We start from the raw sequence: 22,610 nt of genomic DNA on the forward strand, positions 1-22,610 counted from the left end.
AGATCGCTTCTATCATATTTTCACTTGCCACTGAAGGATGTAAGCGGTACTCTTATTGGTTACTGAGGATAAATCCTTTATATTTTATAATTTGTTTAACCCCTTAACGACCTGGCCCTTTTTTGTTTTTTCATTTCCATTTTTTACTCCCCATCTTCAAAAATCTGTAACTTTTTTTATTTTTACACGTACAGAGCTGTGTTTGGGCTTGTTTTCTGCGTAATAAATTGTACTTCATAGTGATCATATTTAATATTCCATGCCGTGTACTGGGAAGCGGGAAAAAAATTCCAAATGCAGTGAAAATGGTGAAAAAATGCATCTGCGCCGTTTTCTTGTGGGCTTGAAGTTTATGGCTTTCACTGTGCGCCACAAATGACAGGTCTACTTTCGGGTCAGTGCGGTCACAGAGATACAGAATTCATATAGGTTTTATAATGTTTTTGTACGTTTACAAAAATTAAAACCTCCTGTATATTGCCATATTCTGACATTAATAACTTTTTCATACTTCAGTGCACGGAGCTGTGGGTGGTGTCATTTTATGCGACTTTTGATGACAATTTCAATACTATTATTTTTAGGAATTGATCACTTTTTATTTATTCATTTATTTTTACCTTTTTTTTAATTTTTACTATATTTTAGAACCTCTAGCGTACTTTGACCCCAGGTTGTCTGATCGGGGTCAAAGTAGTGGAAAATCCCCATATACTGCCATGCTGTAGTATAACAGTACAGGCGGTCCCCTACTTAAGGACACCCGACTTACAGACAACCCATAGTTACAGACTCACCCCTCTGACCACTGGGACTATAGTAAAGCATCCAGAGAGCTTCACCAGAGGTCACAGACTGCAATGATCAGCTGTGAGGTGTCTGTAATGAAGTTTAATTCATAATTCTTGGCCCCATTACAGCAAAAATTTTGAAACTCCTATTGTCACTGGGGCAAAAGAAAAAAATTTGTCTACAACTTCAATTGTAAAATATACAGTTTCGACTTGCATACAAATTCAACTTAAGAACAAACCTCCAGACCCTATCTTGTATGTAACCCGGGGACTGCCTGTATATGGTAGGGTCTACCATATACTGTTATACTACAGCATGGCAGTATATGGGGATTTTCCACCTCATTCATTAAAATGTGCAAATCACACATTGTAACGAATGGGTTGAAACGAAACAGCCTCGAGTCTTCAGAAGACCCGAGACTGTCATGGCGATTGTCGCCATTCCCCAATGACGTCACGGGGAGTGACGATCGTCACCAAGATGGTGGCGCCCATTGCGGGTTACTGCAATATGCCAGTACAGCAAACAGGTTACACATCAGCCACATCCAATGGATGAGACCACCGTGGGGGGATTTATTACCCTAGAATTGCAGACCCCGACTGAGATTTATTGGGTATACATTCCAGAGGAGACAGAATATACACAACTATTATATATGAATGATTATATCCAATACACATCTAACCAGGGTCAGGGGCCTAGAGCCCACCAGTCAAATTGATTCTGGGGGCCGACCTACTGCTACATGGAATTGCTACTTGTATAGTCTTTGGGCGCATTCACATGATGCGTTTTTATTGAGTTTTGAAACACACAAAATACATGGTGGGTCATTTAACTAAGGGGTTGCAGAAGAGTTTGCTACTTTTGTGTGAATTTTTGATAAAAAGTCGCAAAAAACCCTCAGACTCAGCTGCCTGATTGATCAACTTTTAAAATAAATCAAGATAAAAACCTGAAAAAAACCCAAGAAATTACACAAATGTCCTGACTAAAGATATATGACCCCCATAGTATGAACGCAGCCTAAGACCATGTTCACAAGATGCGATTGAAAATGGATTTCCAGCACATCTGGAGAATCTCCTCTGTGAACACCGATGTTTAGAGCTAAATGCTTGCGTTAAAAAAAAAAAAAAAAAAAAACACTTGTGCTTGAAATGCATTTTAAAATGCAACTCAATCACATTGGGGGTCATTTACTAAGGACCCGAATCACGTTTTTCCGACGGGTTACACAAATTTTACAGTTTTGCGGCAATTTTCCCTGAATTGCCCCGGGATTTTGGCGCACGCGATTGGATTGTGGTGCATCGGCGACGGAAATCGAGGGGGGCATGGCCGTAAGAAAACCCGACTGATTCGGAAGAACCCCCGTATTTTAAAAAAAAAAGTGTCGCTTGACACGCGCTTACCTGCACCCAGGGTAGGACGGTGAACTTCAGTGAACTCCGACGGAATTCCGCGCAGCAGCGGCATCTGGTGGACATCGGGCGCACTACCTTAGTGAATCACCGGAAGACCTGAATCCTCCACTGAGAACATCTTATTAAACTCAATCTTTGCGTTCGCCATAATACACTGGCCGCTCATGTCCTCCTCAATTTGTGGCCTTACATATTGTGGCCCCTCATCTCACCCTTATATTGTGACCTCTCTTCTGCCCCTCATATTTTGCCCCCGCACCCCCACCTTCCCTCAAATTTATGGCTGCTCATTTCCCCCTCATTTTATGACCTCTCAGCTCCCCATAATATTTCGGCCTCTCATCCCTCCATCATATTGTGACCACTCATCTTCCCCTCATATTGTAGCCTCTAATTCCCCCCCTCATTTTGTGGCCCCTGTCATCTCCCATAACATGGTCCCTCTCATCTTGTGCCCACCCCCAGTCAACTCCCTCTGATATTTTGGCCCCTCATCTCCCCCTCATATTGAGGCTTTTTTTAACTCCACCTCATCTTGTGGCTCCTGTCATCTCCCTCTCTTATTGTGGCCTCTCACCCCGCTCATCCTGTAGCCCCCCATCATCTCCCCCTCATCTTGTGGACCATATCATATCTCTCATATTTTGGCTCCCTCTCATCTCTTACTCATATTGCCCCCCCCCCCATCTTCCCTCATCCTGTGTGCCCCCCATTATCACATCCCCACAAAATAGATGCAATCTGTTCCCCTGCAGTGTTATACTGTATATAAAGAAACTTCAGCCCATCGGTGACATCGTAGCCCAGCGGTGACATCATAGCCCAGCGGTGACATCATAGCCGTGTGGTGACGTCAGCAGTGGGCGTGATAGCGGAGACACGTATACCCGGCCGCGCTCGCACCTCATGTCTCTCCTATTACTCCTCGCACAGCATTAGGAGCACATCCGCTTTCTGGTAACTTCCAGCTCATTTACTAAAGTTATTCATAAGAATAACGTATTATTAAAGCACCACAGCACTGGCGAAGGAGTTACGCATATATTACAAGCAGCGGCCAATCAGATAGCTTATTTTATCTTCTCACTTGTAATAGAAGGATGTAAGCTGTAATCTTATTGGTTACTAAGGATAATTCCTCTATATTTTACACTCCAGTAATTTGCTTGAATGGGGTCCAGTGTCCGATGTTATTAAAGGGATATTTACTAAAACGAAGTAACAAAACACTAAAAATACTGAAATCCTAAAAGCAATTGATAGTCTAATAATGATAAATATGACTAATTCTCTAGCAAGATGGAGGTCTCCTCTAAATGTTATAACTGCTGTGAATACTGCAAGGTGATTGGTTTCTTCTCAGCCAATCACATTGCAGAATGCAGCTGGCGGTTTGCAAATCCCAACTCCATGAAATGTAATCAATTGTACTGAAATTTGGTGTTTTAGGGCATTAATGACCCGACTGACAACACGATATGTGACAACAAGGTATGTGACTACACAGCATATGGTGGCTGAGGTTGTCACCCCTGGAACTATATGTGTACATGGTGTAGGGTCATCTGCAAAAATAGGTCATGGGGCGACATATTTAGAACAGGGAATTCATTGACACCCATTGCACCAAATACTAATCCAACAGTAAAGCACAAGGAGGGACCGGTATCGGCAGATCTGCTGCCGGACGACGACATTTCAGAACTCTGTCACATTGTACCCCTCTGACATTGTCCCCCCCTAATATTAAAGCCCCCTCTTATGGTGTCCCCACCCTCATATTTTGCCCCCTCCTCTTATTGTGCCCCCCCCCAAGCAACTCTCCCTCTAATTCTGCTACCCTCCCTAGCACCCCCTCTTTTATTTCACCCCCTCCCCAGCAACTAAACTTGCTATTGTGCCCCCAGTAAAATAATAAACACAGATACTTACATTTCCACATTCCACAGCAGCAGCTCCTCTCCTTCATGTAGCAGGCTAGCAATGATGCCATGACCTGCCGCCTCTGCTACACACAGCAGAGTCACAGTGATAGTGCAGGGAGCTGGCGCCGTCCGGAGGATGATCAAGCACATACCTCCCAACGAGCAGGACGGGGCTTAAAAACCGCGACTGTCCTGCTGGATCCGGGATGGTCGGACGGACCCCTATTACCGCAGAGATATAAATAGTAGTATTGTATTGTATTGTACTGAGTAAGGCAATGTATTAGGACTCTGATATACGGTTATGCTGACATTAACAGATGCAGAAATAACGTGAACATTCGTCTGTGCAGAAAATGGAGGAAGATTCAGCAGACAAGGCGTATTGTAGCCCAATTCTGCACCCTAATATGTCATCAGGTATGTTACACAAGATCAGTCCACACAGGTAGGTACACATCAGGCTCAGCCGTCACCTGCAGATGGGTGGTGAAGCATTAAGTAATATATATATACACAGATATACAACACCTTCCACCCTCAGATGTTTCTCATCATAGAAGCAAGACCCCCAAATGCACATCACAAGATCCGTCGGGGGTCTGACTCTTGAATACATGTACAACCTGTGTAATTGATGTTATTGTGGTTTTCAAAAATGGCCGCCATGTTTTCCCATTCCTGTTAAACCCCTTTAAAAGGGACTTGAGCCTTGGTGATTCGTGGTCATCAATATCAGATGTATCGTCGTCCTGTGGCATCTATTGGTGGTGTTTATTTTAGTAATGAAAGAATAGTAATAATGAATGTGACAATTTTTTCCCCCAAAATACGTAGGAGTAAAAACCTCACCGTGGTGTCGTGTATTGTTGTGTTCTTGGCCATTTTAAACCATTGGTTTGTGTCCTTTTCTCTTCAATGTGTGCAGAGGATTAATGATCTATGCCTCCTCCCACCCAGTTGCTCACTGCTCCTGAATTCAATGGTCCCATCAGCAGGTGGGATCTGTTAACAGGGACTAGTGTATTTGTTTGTTGTCCACAATGGACTTAGGAGTGATATATTTACGTGTAGCTCCATTACTGAGGCAGGACTCCCAGGGGTTAAGTTACCAGCAGCCGAGAGGTAGCAACAGGGACATAAACACTAGACAAGAAGTGTCCTCTACAGATTACCAGGCGTTCCTCCATCTCCTGGCAACCAGGGAAAACTTCTCCGCACAGTCCGGGAGTCGGCAGTCATGGCAGGCGGAGAGGGTTGCTAGGAAGGATCAGTGTAGGACACATGAATTCCAGCATGCATCAGCTGGACTGAAGAGCTCACACTCTACATACAGAAATTACCGCCAAATCAGCTTCTTCTTAAGGTAAGAAACTGGGAACGAGCTGATGTGTGGGGATGTGAATGGGAATATGAATAGGATAGTCTGTCACTGACATAAGCTACAGGATAGAGGTGATAGAGGTTGTGGTAGACTTGATCAGCCAATTTTTTGTCTTCATTTGTATAATTCTTCCTATAATCACTGCCACGGCAGTGATCGCCACAGATCGGATCAGATGAGGTCACACATGTATACATAATGAATGGACAGCCCCTTTAAGTGTTAATATGAACATCACATTAGGGTCATTGTGACCATCCCTTTAAGGGTTAATGAATAATAGTTTAATTTGACCATAACCCAACATACACATTCCTATACACTATACATATCACTACACAACATATATATATATCATTATACATCATATAGGACCCATCATATACATTCCTATACACTATACATATCACTACACAACATATATATATCATTATACATCATATAGGACCCATCATATACATTCCTATACACTATACATATCACTACACAACATATATATCACTATACACCATATAGGACCCATCATATACATCCCTATACACTATACATATCACTATACACCATACATATCACTATACACCATACAGGACTCATCATACACATTCCTATACACCATACATATTGCTATACATCATACAGGACCCATCATACACTTTCCTATACACTATACATATCACTACACAACATACATATCACTTTACACTATACGGGACTCATCATACACATCCCTATACACTATACATATCACTACACAACATACATATCACTTTACACTATACGGGACTCATCATACACATTCCTATACACCATACATATCGCTATATATCATACATGACCCAACATACACATTCCTATACACTATACAGGACCCACCATACACATTCCTATACACTATACATATCACTATACCATATACATATTGCTATACATCATACAGGACCCAACATACACTTTCCTATACACCATACAGGACCCAACATACATATTCCTATACACTATACAAGGCCCACCATACACTTTCCTATACACCATACAGGACCCTCCATACACTTTCCTATACACCATACAGGACCCTCCATACACTTTCCTATACACCATACAGGACCCTCCATACCTACGCATCCCTTTTTCTTCACCTTCTCCTCTAGACTCCTCAGACATCTCCACAATGTCTGGCTCTGTGACCTTCAAGGAGCTTCTCAACCTGGCTATAGGTTCTCCAGAACTTGGTGCCGTCAACTTCAATGCTCTCTACTCGTTGTTGTACGGTCTCCTGGAGCAGCTGCAGGTGGGGGATGTACGGAGGAAGCTGTCCCAGGAGGAGCGAGAATTCATCCTGCCGGGGCCGGTCAATGTGGCCGACTCGGAAAAGCCCTCCTCGCTATTCCACCATCTGCAGGACAAGGTGGCTCGGATGGAGGCCAGGCTCCAGCATCTGGATGCCCTTCCTAGCTCCGACAGTCTCTTACAAGCCAGTCAGTCTCAGAAGAGACCTGTGGAGGAGATGTGGCAGCTGATGCAGCTGAAGAAGAAGACGGAGATGAACGAGGATGGAGTCAACAAGGTCAGACATGGAGGTCTCCTGTATCATAGGTGTTCATTACTAAGGGAGAGCTCCAGAATCTGGGGGCCCAACCCATGTAACCATCCCAAGGATCATGCTGCTGTACTGAGGTTCTGACCCTCGACCCTAGTGGTCAGGACACCAACATAGTCATAAGTAAAGCAAATTATGAGACTTGTATCTCTATTCATGTAGGTTATGAGCTCCCTCCAGGAGCTGCTCAACACCTTCAACAGCCTCAAGCAGGCCAATGCCCTGATCCAAGACAGACTGGACTCTCTGAGCGACCAGATGACCAAGGTAAGACACCAGCAATGTCTGGAGCAAGAGTCATCTCATAGATGGCGGCTCCTCCGGGACGGGTAGGCCAAGAACAGGGGATGATACCATCTACGTGGTGGACAGAAGATACTCCCAATCTTGTCTCTTTTTGCAGATAAATATCCAGGAAGTTGAGAGGAGACTCCAAGACTTGGATCTGAGGACACAACGGATCCCCCCTCTAGAAGACAAGCTGGTGAGGACCCCTCAGGGCGGACAGCCTGCTCTGTATAGATCATACACATCTTCCTATACAGGTGGTCCCCTACTTAAGGACACCCGACTTACAGACAACCCCTAGTTACAGACAGACCCCTCTGACCTCTGGTGACCTCTCTGGATGTTACTATAGTCCCAGGCTGCAATGATCAGCTGTAAGGTGTCTGTAATGAAGCTTTATGGATAATCCTTGGTCCCATTACAGCAAAAAATGTTTAAACTCCAATTGTCACTGGGGTCAAAAATTTTTTTGTCTGGATCTCCAATTATAAAATATACAGTTCCGACTTACATACAAATTCAACTTAAGAACAAACCTCCAGACCCTATCTTGTACGTAACCCGGGGACTGCCTGTATCTGCCATGGCCGCCGTATTGTCACCCACCTTCTGCTTGTGTCATTGCCAACCTGCATTGTAATTATATTGTCCTGAACTAGGAGGCTCAGGATGAGCTTTCTTGTTTTGTTTGTATTATGTGTCATTCTTGTGGATTATCCTCCGAATTGTCTTCTGTGTTTTATGTGTAGCATATGATCTATATTGGGTACCGTATATATGATGAATAAGGCCTATGTAGGGTATATATTGAGTATATAATCTGAATACAGTACATATGGGGTATCTGGTCTGTTTGAGATACGTATGAGGTATGTATGGAGTATAAGGTATATAGGGGGAAAATATTCTATATAAAGGTGTATATAGTCTATATGGGGTATAACTATATATATATATATATGAGTCATATGGTCTACATAGGGATACATGGTCTATATGAGATGTGTACTGTATGTGTATGAGTTCTATATGTCATATATGGTTTGTATAATGTGTATGAGGTCTATATGTCATATATGGTTTGTATAATGTGTATGAGGTCTATATGTCATATATGGTTCATATAATGTGTATGAGGTCTATATGTCATATATGGTTCATATAATGTGTATGAGGTCTATATGACATATAGGGGCTGTATGCGGTGTGTAAAAATAAGCTCCTATGTCTATGTATAATAAATGGCCGCCCTCTATGTTACAGGATAATCTGCAGAAGAAGCTGTCCTCTTATCCTGAGCAGTCCGACCTGCTGACCTGGCCATCCCTGCACGATGCCCTCACCGACAAGGTGGACCATATATATATATATATATATATGTTATTATACATGTATTGGATTATTAATGCAAAAGTATTTCACAATCTAAAACTTCCTTCCTTTGTTATCCCTCTGTTATTCCCCCTGGAAATGTACTACAGGTAATACATTGACAAATTAATTGCCATATTATCAATGGGGAGTGTCCATAGACAGTGTGATAATGTCCAGTCACGCCTTGTTGTCAGTCTCTTCATATATTTCCAGGAGGTGTAACAGAGGACGGGCACTATGCTGCTGTAAGATAATGTGCTTAGGAAATGCAAGTATTATCATGGAGAACAGATCCGTGTGATCATCAGTGATGTCATTACCCTGACTGATGATGTCATCGATTTATAATGTCGGGAAACCTGACGGGGAGGGGATCTGAGGATCACTGTATTCAATGTGAGATCAGTTTCACTGTAATTAAAGGGATTGTCTGCGATGCAGTGATGTCCATTGAATACAGCGACAATCCGAACAATAAGGGTAATCACTACACACAAATAGACGGAGGAGGCCGGGGGATGGGGCCGGGGTGGTCAGTCTACATTATCATCATCATCCAGGAGTAACAGACACACACAGACCCTGATGTCAGCGCCAGCAACAGGCAACTGATGGGGTCCAGAGCTGCTGGGGGGCCTACACGACCGAATCTGCAGCATGGAAGCCCATGGTTCACAGCAGAGGGGCCCACTGAGACTCTGCTGCCCAGGGGCCCACTGAAACCTGGAGCTGACCCTGCTTGATGTGACAAGACATTATTAATGCAAGACAAAGTGATATCAGTGTCGTGTGTATATACAGGTACCGCTATAACCACCTGTATACTCCCCAGAGCACAGACCGGACCCTCAGCAACGAGACCAAGCAGCACAACGTCAAGAGAGTCCTCAATGGCCTGGGGGCGCTCCCTGAGAAACACAAGGCGCTGGAGAGACGTGTACAGGATATCGAACAGGAGCTGAAGAGGCTCAACCAAGAGATGGGTAATGTGACTACTGTACAGATACTGCCCCCTATGTACAGGAATATAACTACTATAATACTGCCCCCTATGTACAAGAATATAACTACTATAATACTGCCCCCCTATGTACAGTAATATAACTACTATAATACTGCTCCCTATGTACAAGAATATAACTACTATAATACTGCCCCCTATGTACAGGAATATAACTACTATAATACTGCCCCCTATGTACAGGAATATAACTACTATAATACTGCTCCCTATGTACAAGAATATAACTACTATAATACTGCCCCCTATGTACAGGAATATAACTACTATAATACTGCCCCCTATGTACAAGAATATAACTACTATAATACTGCCCCCTATGTACAGGAATATAACTACTATAATACTGCTCCCTATGTACAAGAATATAACTACTATAATACTGCCCCCTATGTACAAGAATATAACTACTATAATACTGCCCCCTATGTAAAGGAATATAACTACTATAATACTGCTCCCTATGTACAGGAATATAACTACTATAATACTGCCCCCTATGTACAAGAATATAACTACTATAATACTGCCCCCTTTGTACAAGAATATAACTACTATAATACTGCCCCCTATGTACAAGAATATAACTACTATAATACTGCCCCCTATGTACAGGGATATAACTACTATAATACTGCCCCCTATGTACAGGAATATAACTACTATAATACTGCTCCCTATGTACAGGAATATAACTACTATAATACTGCCCCCTATGTACAGGAATATAACTACTATAATACTGCCCCCTATGTACAGGAATATAACTACTATAATACTGCTCCCTATGTACAGGAATATAACTACTATAATACTGCCCCCTATGTACAGGAATATAACTACTATAATACTGCCCCCTATGTACAAGAATATAACTACTATAATACTGCCCCCTATGTACAGGAATATAACTACTATAATACTGCCCCCTGTGTACAGGAATATAACTACTATAATACTGCCCCCTATGTATAAGAATATAACTACTATAATACTGCCCCCTATGTACAAGAATATAACTACTATAATACTGCCCCCTATGTACAAGAATATAACTACTATAATACTGCCCTCTATGTACAAGAATATAACTACTATAATACTGCCCCCTATGTACAGGAATATAACTACTATAATACTGCCCCCTATGTACAAGAATATAACTACTGTAATACTGCCCTCTATGTACAAGAATATAACTACTATAATACTGCCCCCTATGTACAGGAATATAACTACTATAATACTGCCTCCTATGTACAGTGATATAACTACTATAATACTGCCCCCTATGTACAGGAATATAACTGCTATAATACTGCTCCCTATGTACAAGAATATAACTAGTATAATACTGCCCCCTATGTACAAGAATATAACTACTATAATACAGCCCCCTATGTACAGGAATATAACTACTATAATACTGCCCCTATGTACAAGAATATAACTACTATAATACTGCCCCCTATGTACAGGAATATAACTACTATAATACAGCCCCCTATGTACAGGAATATAACTACTATAATACTGCCCCCTATGTACAAGAATATAACTACTATAATACTGCCCTCTATGTACAAGAATATAACTACTATAATACTGCCCCCTATGTACAAGAATATAACTACTATAATACTGCCCCCTATGTACAAAAATATATCTACTATAATACTGCTCCCTATGTACAAGAATATAACTACTATAATACTGCCCCCTATGTACAAGAATATAACTAATATAATACTGCCCCGTATGTACAGGAATATAACTACTATAATACTGTCTCCTATGTACAAGAATATAACTACTATAATACTGCTCCCTATGTACAAGAATATAACTACTATAATACTGCCCCCTATGTACAAGAATATAACTAATATAATACTGCCCCCTATGTACAAGAATATAACTACTATAATACTGCCCCCTATGTACAGGAATATAACTACTATAATACTGTCTCCTATGTACAAGAATATAACTACTATAATACTGCCCTCTATGTACAAGAATATAACTACTATATTACTGCCCCCTATGTACAGGAATATAACTACTATAATACTGCCTCCTATGTGCAGTGATATAACTACTATAATACTTCCCCCTATGTACAGGAATATAACTGCTATAATACTGCTCCCTATGTACAAGAATATAACTAGTATAATACTGCCTCCTATGTACAAGAATATAACTACTATAATACAGCCCCCTATGTACTGGAATATAACTACTATAATACTGCCCCCTATGTACAAGAATATAACTACTATAATACTGCCCCTATGTACAAGAATATAACTACTATAATACTGCCCCCTATGTACAAGAATATAACTACTATAATACAGCCCCCTATGTACAAGAATATAACTAATATAATACAGCCCCCTATGTACAGGAATATAACTAATATAATACTGCCCCCTATGTACAAGAATATAACTACTATAATACTGCCCCTATGTACAAGAATATAACTACTATAATACAGCCCCCTATGTACAAGAATATAACTAGTATAATACTGCCCCCTATGTACAAGAATATAACTACTATAATACAGCCCCCTATGTACAGGAATATAACTAGTATAATACTGCCCCCTATGTACAAGAATATAACTACTATAATACTGCCCCTATGTACAATAATATAACTACTATAATACTGCCCCCTATGTACAGGAATATAACTACTATAATACAGCCCCCTATGTACAAGAATATAACTACTATAATACTGCCCCCTATGTACAGGAATATAACTACTATAATACTGCCTCCTATGTACAAGAATATAACTACTATAATACTGCCCCCTATGTAGAGGAATATAACTACTATAATACTGCCCCCTATGTACAGGAATATAACTACTATAATACTGACTCCTATGTACAAGAATATAACTACTATAATACTGCCTCCTATGTATAGGAATATAACTACTATAATACTGCTCCCTATGTACAAGAATATAACTACTATAATACTGCCCCCTATGTACAAGAATATAACTACTATAATACTGCCCCCTATGTACAAGAATATAACTACTATAATACTGCTCCCTATGTACAAGAATATAACTACTATAATACTGCCCCTATGTACAAGAATATAACTACTATAATACTGCCTCCTATGTACAAGAATATAACTACTATAATACTGCCCCTATGTACAAGAATATAACTACTATAATACTGCCCCCTATGTACAAGAATATAACTACTATAATACTGCCCTGTATGTACAAGAATATAACTACTATAATACTGCCCCCTATGTACAGGAATATAACTACTATAATACTGCTCCCTGTGTACAAGAATATAACTACTATAATACTACCCCCTATGTACAAGAATATAACTACTATAATACTGCCCCTATGTACAGGAATATAACTACTATAATACTGCTCCCTGTGTACAAGAATATAACTACTATAATACTACCCCCTATGTACAAGAATATAACTACTATAATACTGCCCCCTATGTACAAGAATGTAACTACTATAATACTGCCCCCTATGTACAGGAATATAACTACTATAATACTGCCCCCTATGTACAAGAATATAACTACTATAATACTGCCCCCTATGTACAGGAATATAACTACTATAATACTGCCCCCTATGTACAAGAATATAACTACTATAATACTGCTCCCTGTGTACAAGAATATAACTACTATAATACTACCCCCTATGTACAAGAATATAACTACTATAATACTGCCCTGTATGTACAAGAATATAACTACTATAATACTGCCCCCTATGTACAAGAATATAACTACTATAATACTGCCCCCTATGTACAGGAATATAACTCCTATAATACTGCCCCCTATGTACAGGAATATAACTACTATAATACTGCTCCCTATGTACAAGAATATAACTACTATAATACTGCCCCCCTATGTACATGAATATAACTACTATAATACTGCCCCCTATATACAGGAATATAACTACTATAATACTTCCCCCTTTGTACAAGAATATAACTACTATAATACTGCTGCCTATGTACAAGAATATAACTACTATAATACTGCCCCCTATGTACAGGAATATAACTACTATAATACTGCCCTCTATGTACAAGAATATAACTACTATAATACTGCCCCCTATGTACAAGAATATAACTACTATAATACTGCCCCCTATGTACAAGAATATAACTACTATAATACTGCCCCCTATGTACAGGAATATAACTACTATAATACTGCCCCTATGTTCAAGAATATAACTACTATAATACTGCCCCCTATGTACAGGAATATAACTACTATAATACTGCCCCCTGTGTACAAGAATATAACTACTATAATACTGCCCCTATGTACAAGAATATAACTACTATAATACTGCTCCCTATGTACAAGAATATAACTACTATAATACTGCCCCCTATGTACAAGAATATAACTACTATAATACTGCCCCCTATGTACAGGAATATAACTACTATAATACTGCCCCCTATGTGCAGGTAAGATGGGGGTTCCTGAGGACTTGCTGGAGCAGTTGCGGAGTCTGCGGAGGGATGTGGAGAGTTTGTTCTCGGATAACAGGAAGGTGGGTGCACAGGTTTCTTCCTCCTCTGTGTCTGTAATCCTCTCGTCTGATTCTTGATATCTTCCCTCTCAGCACTCGGTGGACCTGGATGCGCTCAGGGCCGGACTTCATGATCTGAATGCGGCTCTACAACGGCTCGACACCAAAACGGACAGACTGGCGGCAGATCTATCGGAGACAGCGGTGAGTGTTATAGATGGCTGCGAGATGTGACCAACATGTGTGGTACTGAGCTGTGTATCTAATTCTCTCCTGCGTGATACTGTCTGCTGAGCTGTGTATCTAATCCCATCCTGTGTGATACTGTCTGCTGAGCTGTGTATCTAATCCCATCCTGTGTGATACTGTCTGCTGAGCTGTGTATCTAATCCTCTCCTGCGTGATACTGTCTACTGAGCTGTGTATCTAATCCCCTCCTGTGTGATACTGTCTGCTGAGCTGTGTATCTAATCCCATCCTGTGTGATACTGTCTGCTGAGCTGTGTATCTAATCCTATCCTGTGTGATACTGTCTGCTGAGCTGTGTATCTAATCCTATCCTGTGTGATACTGCCTGCTGAGCTGTGTATCTAATCCTCTCCTGCGTGATACTGTCTACTGAGCTGTGTATCTAATCCCATCCTGTGTGATACTGTCTGCTGAGCTGTGTATCTAATCCTCTCCTGCGTGATACTGTCTGCTATGCTGTGTATCTAATCCCATCCTGTGTGATACTGTCTGCTGAGCTGTGTATCTAATCCTCTCCTGTGTGATACTGTCTGCTGAGCTGTGTATCTAATCCTCTCCTGTGTGATACTGTCTGCTGAGCTGTGTATCTAATCCCATCCTGTGTGATACTGCCTTCTGAGCTGTGTATCTAATCCTCTCCTGCGTGATACTGTCTGCTGAGCTGTGTATCTAATCCTCTCCTGTGTGATACTGTCTGTGAGCTGTGTATCTAATCCTCTCCTGCGTGATACTGTCTGGTATGCTGTGTATCTAATCCCATCCCGTGTGATACTGTCTACTGAACTGTGTATCTAATCCTATCCTGTGTGATACAGTCTGCTGAGCTGTGTATCTAATCCTTTCCTGTGTGATACAGTCTGCTGAGCTGTGTATCTAATCCTATCCTGTGTGATACAGGCTGCTGAGCTGTGTATCTTATCCTATCCTGTGTGATACTGTCTGCTGAGCTGTGTATCTAATCCTATCCTGTGTGATACAGTCTGCTGAGCTGTGTATCTAATCCTATCCTGTGTGATACAGGCTGCTGAGCTGTGTATCTTATCCTATCCTGTGTGATACTGCCTGCTGAGCTGTGTATCTAATCCTATCCTGTGTGATACTGTCTGCTGAGATGTGTATCTAATCCTATCCTATGTGATACTGTCTGCTGAGCCGTGTATCCAATCCTATCATGTGTGATACAGTGTAACGGGTTGCTGATGTGTGATACAGTATAACGGGTTGCTGTATCTAAGCCAGTCATGTGTGATACAGCTCTGCCTCTTCTCCTGCAGACTCTCCAGAGTCAGATTGATGAGCTGGAGAAGAAGAAGCTGAATCGGGAGGATTTTCTGCTGGAGCTGAATTTGGTGAGGATGTCCTTGGGGTCAGAGGTCATATATAATGACCTCATGGAGGGTCACAGGACAGTACATCAGACTTTCCCACTTTGCAGAAAGCTGACAAGCGGGCGCTGGAGACCAAGGTGGGGCACGGGCAGCTGGAGGAGGCCATCAGTGAGGTCAACGCCGTCCTGGAGGACCTGATCAAGAAGCTGGCGGCACAGGAGGCCGAGTGGCAGAACATGCTGGCCAAGCTGCTGGCCGCACTGGAGGCCAAGGTAACCTGCAGAGCCCCTGCAGTGCATTGTGGGAGATCGAAATATGGCTGTCACAAGTTGTGACCCCCCCAGACTGCAGTGTATTGTCTCTGGAGAGATGTGTAATCAGACCTCACAATGCTGTGCTCTGTACTCTCTGCAGCCAGTGTTATGTATTGTCCTTAGAGAGATGTGTAATCATACCTCACACTGCTGTGCTCTGTACTCTCTGCAGCCAGTGTTATGTATTGTCCTTAGAGAGATGTGTAATCATACCTCACACTGCTGTGCTCTGTGCTCTCTGCAGCCAGTGTTATGTATGTCCCTGGAGAGATGTGTAATCAGACCTCACACTGCTGTGCTCTGTGCTCTCTGCAGCCAGTGTTATGTATTGTCCTTAGAGAGAAGAGTAAAATGACCTTTGTCTGTATTTCTAGTAGCAGCAGGGCAGTGAAATATGGATGTAAACCCTAAAATTGTATCTTCTCCATCTTGGGGTATCTTCTGTACTGGGGTGTGTCCTTACACTGCTGTGCTCTGTGCTCTCTGCAGCCAGTGTTATGCATTGTCCATGCAGAGATGTGTAATCAGACCTCACACTGCTGTGCTCTGTGCTCTCTGCAGCCAGTGTTATGTATTGTCCCTGGAGAGATGTGTAATCAGACCTCACACTGCTGTGCTCTGTGCTCTCTGCAGCCAGTGTTATGTATTGTCCCTGGAGAGATGTGTAATCAGACCTCACACTGCTGTGATCTGTGCTCTCTGCAGCCAGTGTTATGTATTGTCCCTGGAGAGATGTGCAATCATACCTCACACTGCTGTGCTCTGTGCTCTCTGCAGCCAGTGTTATGTATTGTCCCTGGAGAGATGTGTAATCAGACCTCACACTGCTGTGCTCTGTGCTCTCTGCAGCCAGTGTTATGTATTGTCCCTGGAGAGATGTGTAATCAGACCTCACACTGCTGTGCTCTGTGCTCTCTGCAGCCAGTGTTATGTATTGTCCCTGGAGAGATGTGTAATCAGACCTCACACTGCTGTGCTCTGTGCTCTCTGCAGCCAGTGTTATGTATTGTCCCTGGAGAGATGTGTAATCAGACCTCACAATGCTGTGCTCTGTGCTCCCTGCAGCCAGTGTTATGTATTGTCCCTGGATAGATATGTAATCAGACCTCACACTGCTGTGCTCTGTGCTCTCTGCAGCCAGTGTTATGTATTGTCCCTGGAGAGATGTGTAATCAGACCTCACACTGCTGTGCTCTGTGCTCTCTGCAGCCAGTGTTATGTATTGTCCCTGGAGAGATGTGTAATCAGACCTCACACTGCTGTGCCCTGTGCTCTCTGCAGCCAGTGTTATGTATTGTCCCTGGAGAGATGTGTAATCAGACCTCACACTGCTGTGCTCTCTGCTCTCTGCCTTCAATGTTAAGCATTGTCCTTGCAGAGATACATAGGGGCTCATTTACTAAGGGTCCGAACGCTGCACTTTCGTCGGCTTTCCCGAATATTTACGTTTTGCGCAGAACACAGCAGTGAGAGGACACATCCCTAGAAGCTACAATCTTGGAATATAAATCTATACATCACAGTCCTGCTGCTACTAACAGCATACCCAAGGTCTGATAACACATCTCTCCAGGGACTGCTGAGAGCACAGAGCACAGCAGTGTGAGGACATGAGACCTCTTCTCAATAAGCTTTATTGCTATAACCTGGAGATACAATGAGACTCTGCATCCTCAGCCTGGGAGACCTTTGATCCGGTTGAGCAATCGCCTTCACTAGGAGAGCCGCTGGGTGTTGTGGTGTCATGTGACTTGGGCGAGGTGGACCCCGTCACCCGTACAAATAGATTCCATGGATAAACCACAACAAAACACTGGAGGGACAATGGTGGTGACGCCATCACCGGAGGGAAATGTGGCAATCCCTGCCTGAAGTGCTCTGTGCTGCTGGGAGACCAGATCTCAGACCCGTCACATGATTACATGGCTCCTCCCACACTGGTAGCATCCTGTTATCCTGAAATACTCTGTGCTGCGGGGAGACCAGACCTCAGACCTGTCACATGATTACATGGCTCCTCCCACACTGGCAGCATCCTGTTATCCTGAAAGACTCTGTGCTGCTGATCCCCTAGTAATATCATGAGACAGCCCCCGTCACACACACTCAGTTCTCACCCTCTCCTGAAACACTCTGTGCTGCTGTGAGCCTTCCCCTCACCTCTGCGTCTCTCACTATGATGTCACTTTCAGCTGAGCCGCTCCGACCTGGACTCCATTCACAAAGACCTGGAGGAGCTCTGGAAGTTCCTGAAGAAGCATCTGAACTCCAGCCAGACCTTTGATCCAGATGGGGCGGCGGGCTCCAGGAGGTAAGGGGTGTGCACAGGAGGCAAATGGGGGTCACAAGGAGGCGGGTGGGGGGCTTTAGGAAGTCAGTGCCGGGGTGTGCACAGGAGGTGAGTGGCGAGGTGTACATACGAAGCGAGTGGGGGGCTCCAGGAGGTTAGTGGTGGGGTGTGGACAGGAGGTGAGTGGGGGTTTTAGGAGGTAAATGGTGGAGGGGTGGACAGGTGGTGAGTGGGGGCCTCTAGGAGGTGAGTGGCCGGGTGTGCACAGGAGGTGAGTGGGGGCCTCTAGGAGGTGAGTGGCCGGGTGTGCACAGGAGGTGAGTGGGGGCCTCTAGGAGGTGAGTGGCCGGGTGTGCACAGGAGGTGAGTGGGGGCCTCTAGGAGGTGAGTGGCCGGGTGTGCACAGGAGGTGAGTGGGGGCCTCTAGGAGGTGAGTGGCCGGGTGTGCACAGGAGGTGAGTGGGGGGCTCTAGGAGGTGAGTGGCGGGGTGTGCACAGGAGGTGAGTGGGGGGCTCTAGGAGTAAGGCAGCTCTATATAAGATACAACCTCCATGTAGTGTAGAATAGCGGAGGGCTATGAGGAGATCTCCAGCTCTGATCTCACACTCCAGGAAAATATCTTCTGTTATTTACTCGTTTTCTTATCAAACATTCACAGAAAACTGTTCGAGAGAGTCAAGTGCATCTCTTGTGATCGTCCTGTAACCATGGCAACCGGACCGTGCGTATATACATCATCTATCTCCTATCTATCTATATATCAACAGCTGCATGTGAAATCAGTAACGGCCAATGACATTATTTTTGGGTAAATCTATCTGTGCAGCTGCTACTCCATGAGATTCTCACCAGACGTCAGTAACCAGCAGTCCCATCCGCACTGCCGATGTGATCACCGCATAGATGTCCAGGGACGAGGGGAAAACGTATTAAACATGTAAAGAAACAGAGATGCAAAAAGCCATGGAAAGTCATGACACCAGCGGGAATGTGTCAGTAATAAGAATGCAATCCTGACACTCAGTGATACATAATATCAGCCGATGGCCAATAAGAATGAGTCTCTGGGGAGAATTTCGTGTCTGGAGCAGCTGCACATGGAAAGATTTACTATAGAAGACGCGTCCAGTACCTTATATATATCTCATATTTATCTATATATCTCGTATTTATATCTATCTCCATGGGAATGAATCCTCCCGTCTTCCTCTCTCGCAGACATCTCATCACCGTCCGTTCTCTGAACCCCAGAAACAACACAAACAATGGAGACTACGGCAAGAATTTGGGGTACGTGTGTAACAGGAGGTAGTGTTCACCCTCATGTCACTTTTAACTAGGACCCCCGACCCCCCTACAGGAACGATGAAGGGGAGGGGGGAAACCTCTGGTGGTCCTACGTGTGTGTACAGGACCCTCAGAGGATTAACTCTGTATTCACCCAGACTCTTCTTTGTAGAGACCCCCCACACATGTCGGACCCCGAGTTCCAGTACAACGAGCCCCCGAGACCCCACACCTCCTGCACCTTCCACCGAAAGACGTCCCGAAACCAAAACCTCACCACAGTCTTCCCATACGGAGACCCCGGGCAAATCCAGTACAAAAATGTAAGTGCCCATAAATATGAGAGATTAATACTATAGATACTATAATGTACAGTATATAATATCTATAGTATCCATAGATATCATCTCTTATAGATAAGTTACCTACCTACTATCTGTCTCATGATCCCCATTCCTTTTCCTGTGCTCCACTTATTTCATCCAATCTTTGGCAGTCGGAGTTTGACCTGATGGGGATCGATGGGATGATGTACAAGGGCCGGATAGACAAGAGTTACACGGCTTATATTCCTGAGCGGGACACTTCAGGTGAGTGTCAGCTCTGCTGCCTAGTTTCCTTTCCTTTGCATCATGGATTCTGGAAGGTCTTCTCTCTTCTTCTCAGCAGTGAAGACCCCGCAGCCTCCATACAGGGTCAGCATGGAAAGAGCGCGATCTGCCACCCCAAACTACCGGACCCCCACCAGCGCCCCCACCTCACGTAAGTAACACCAACTCCACAGTCATCAGGACGAGGTCTCTCTGACCCCACAGTCATCAGTGACGTAGGACGAGGCCTCTCTGACCCCACAGTCATCAGTGACGTAGGACGAGGCCTCTCTGACCCCACAGTCATCAGTGACGTAGGACGAGGCCTCTCTGACCCCACAGTCATCAGTGACGTAGGACGAGGCCTCTCTGACCCCACAGTCATCAGTGACGTAGGACAATCCCTCTCTGACCCCACAGTCATCAGTGACGTAGGACGAGGCCTCTCTGACCCCACAGTCATCAGTGACGTAGGACGAGGTCTCTCTGACCCCACAGTCATCAGTGACGTAGGACGAGGCCTCTCTGACCCCACAGTCATCAGTGACGTAGGACGAGGCCTCTCTGACCCCAGTCATCAGTGACGTAGGACGAGGCCTCTCTGACCCCACAGTCATCAGTGACATAGGACGAGGCCTCTCTGACCCCACAGTCATCAGTGACATAGGACGAGGCCTCTCGGACCCCACAGTCATCAGTGACGTAGGACGAGGCCTCTCTGACCCCACAGTCATCAGTGACGTAGGACGAGGCCCCTCGGACCCCACAGTCATCAGTGACGTAGGACGAGGCCCCTCGGACCCCACAGTCATCAGTGACGTAGGACGAGGCCTCTCGGACCCCACAGTCATCAGTGACGTAGGACGAGGCCTCTCGGACCCCACAGTCATCAGTGACGTAGGACGAGGCCTCTCGGACCCCACAGTCATCAGTGACGTAGGACGAGGCCTCTCGGACCCCACAGTCATCAGTGACGTAGGACGAGGCCTCTCGGACCCCACAGTCATCAGTGACGTAGGACGAGGCCTCTCGGACCCCACAGTCATCAGTGACGTAGGACGAGGCCTCTCGGACCCCACAGTCATCAGTGACGTAGGACGAGGCCTCTCGGACCCCACAGTCATCAGTGACGTAGGACGAGGCCTCTCGGACCCCACAGTCATCAGTGACGTAGGACGAGGCCTCTCGGACCCCACAGTCATCAGTGACGTAGGACGAGGCCTCTCGGACCCCACAGTCATCAGTGACGTAGGACGAGGTCTCTCGGACCCCACAGTCATCAGTGACGTAGGACGAGGCCTTTCTGACCCCACAGTCATCAGTAACGTAGGACGAGGCCTCTCTGACCCCACAGTCATCAGTGACGTAGGACGAGGCCTCTCGGACCCCACAGTCATCAGTGACGTAGGACGAGGCCTCTCGGACCCCACAGTCATCAGTGACGTAGGACGAGGTCTCTCGGACCCCACAGTCATCAGTGACGTAGGACGAGGCCTTTCTGACCCCACAGTCATCAGTGACGTAGGACGAGGCCTCTCTGACCCCACAGTCATCAGTGACGTAGGACGAGGCCTCTCGGACCCAACAGTCATCAGTGACGTAGGACGAGGCCTCTCGGACCCCACAGTCATCAGTGACGTAGGACGAGGCCTCTCTGACCCAACAGTCATCAGTGACGTAGGACGAGGCCTCTCGGACCCAACAGTCATCAGCGATGTAGGACGAGGCCTCTATAACCTCGTGTCTCTCCCCCACAGGTCCTCCTAGTCAGTCTGCACGCTCATCCCGCAGCCCACCACAAGCGCCTTACACCACAGACCCCGCACAGCCCACCTTCCATGTGCCTTCAGCCACTGACCCTGTGAATGTTCTACCGCAACCAATCAACAGTGAGGAGCAGGCGGTCTGACCTCCACCCTCCAGGACTCATTACAGGAACTTCTTACATGTACTGTAACCCCAAAACCCACCACCAGTCTTATAATAAATGTGCAATTCAATGGGCATCAGAGCAAGTCATGTATAAGCACAGGCGGGCGAGTGTGTCATATATGAGCACAGACGGGCGAGTGTGTCATATATGGGTACAGGCATGTATTAGAGAGAGTGATGTATAGGCAGAGGTGGACAGAAGAGCA

General features: G+C 44.5%; 1 protein-coding gene across 3 annotated transcripts; it reads left to right on the plus strand.

The window, feature by feature from the left end:
* Positions 1-3,594: 3,594 nt before the first annotated feature.
* Positions 3,595-22,476, plus strand: C8H16orf96 (chromosome 8 C16orf96 homolog). 3 transcript variants are annotated; one of them, XM_072119679.1, is made up of 18 exons: positions 3,595-3,719; positions 4,474-4,573; positions 6,686-7,101; positions 7,297-7,401; positions 7,538-7,618; positions 8,686-8,772; positions 9,629-9,779; positions 14,349-14,434; positions 14,507-14,617; positions 15,937-16,011; positions 16,098-16,262; positions 18,497-18,615; positions 19,254-19,316; positions 19,814-19,885; positions 20,055-20,205; positions 20,379-20,472; positions 20,549-20,644; positions 22,230-22,476. In XM_072119679.1, exons 2-18 carry the CDS (start codon positions 4,510-4,512, stop codon positions 22,379-22,381), a joined length of 2,088 nt encoding a protein of 695 aa, XP_071975780.1. In that variant the 5' UTR covers positions 3,595-3,719; positions 4,474-4,509; the 3' UTR covers positions 22,382-22,476. The 3 variants fall into 3 exon arrangements, with proteins under 3 accessions (XP_071975780.1, XP_071975781.1, XP_071975783.1); XM_072119680.1 differs by having other exon boundaries at positions 20,552-20,644; XM_072119682.1 differs by lacking the exons at positions 3,595-3,719; positions 4,474-4,573 and adding an exon at positions 5,360-5,519.
* The last annotated feature ends 134 nt before the right edge of the window (positions 22,477-22,610 follow it).

The sequence above is a fragment of the Engystomops pustulosus genome, chromosome 8 (genome assembly GCF_040894005.1).
Source record: "Engystomops pustulosus chromosome 8, aEngPut4.maternal, whole genome shotgun sequence".
In the NCBI taxonomy this organism is placed as follows: Eukaryota; Metazoa; Chordata; class Amphibia; order Anura; family Leptodactylidae; genus Engystomops; species Engystomops pustulosus.

Bases quoted from the DNA above. Each gene is read 5' to 3' on its own strand.
- C8H16orf96 (XM_072119679.1), top strand. From the start codon at position 4,510: ATGGAGGAAGATTCAGCAGACAAGGCGTATTGTAGCCCAATTCTGCAC. The intron at 14,435-14,506 runs GTGGGTGCACAG...CTTCCCTCTCAG, and splicing joins TGTTCTCGGATAACAGGAAG to CACTCGGTGGACCTGGATGC. The intron at 20,206-20,378 runs GTAAGTGCCCAT...AATCTTTGGCAG, and splicing joins GGCAAATCCAGTACAAAAAT to TCGGAGTTTGACCTGATGGG.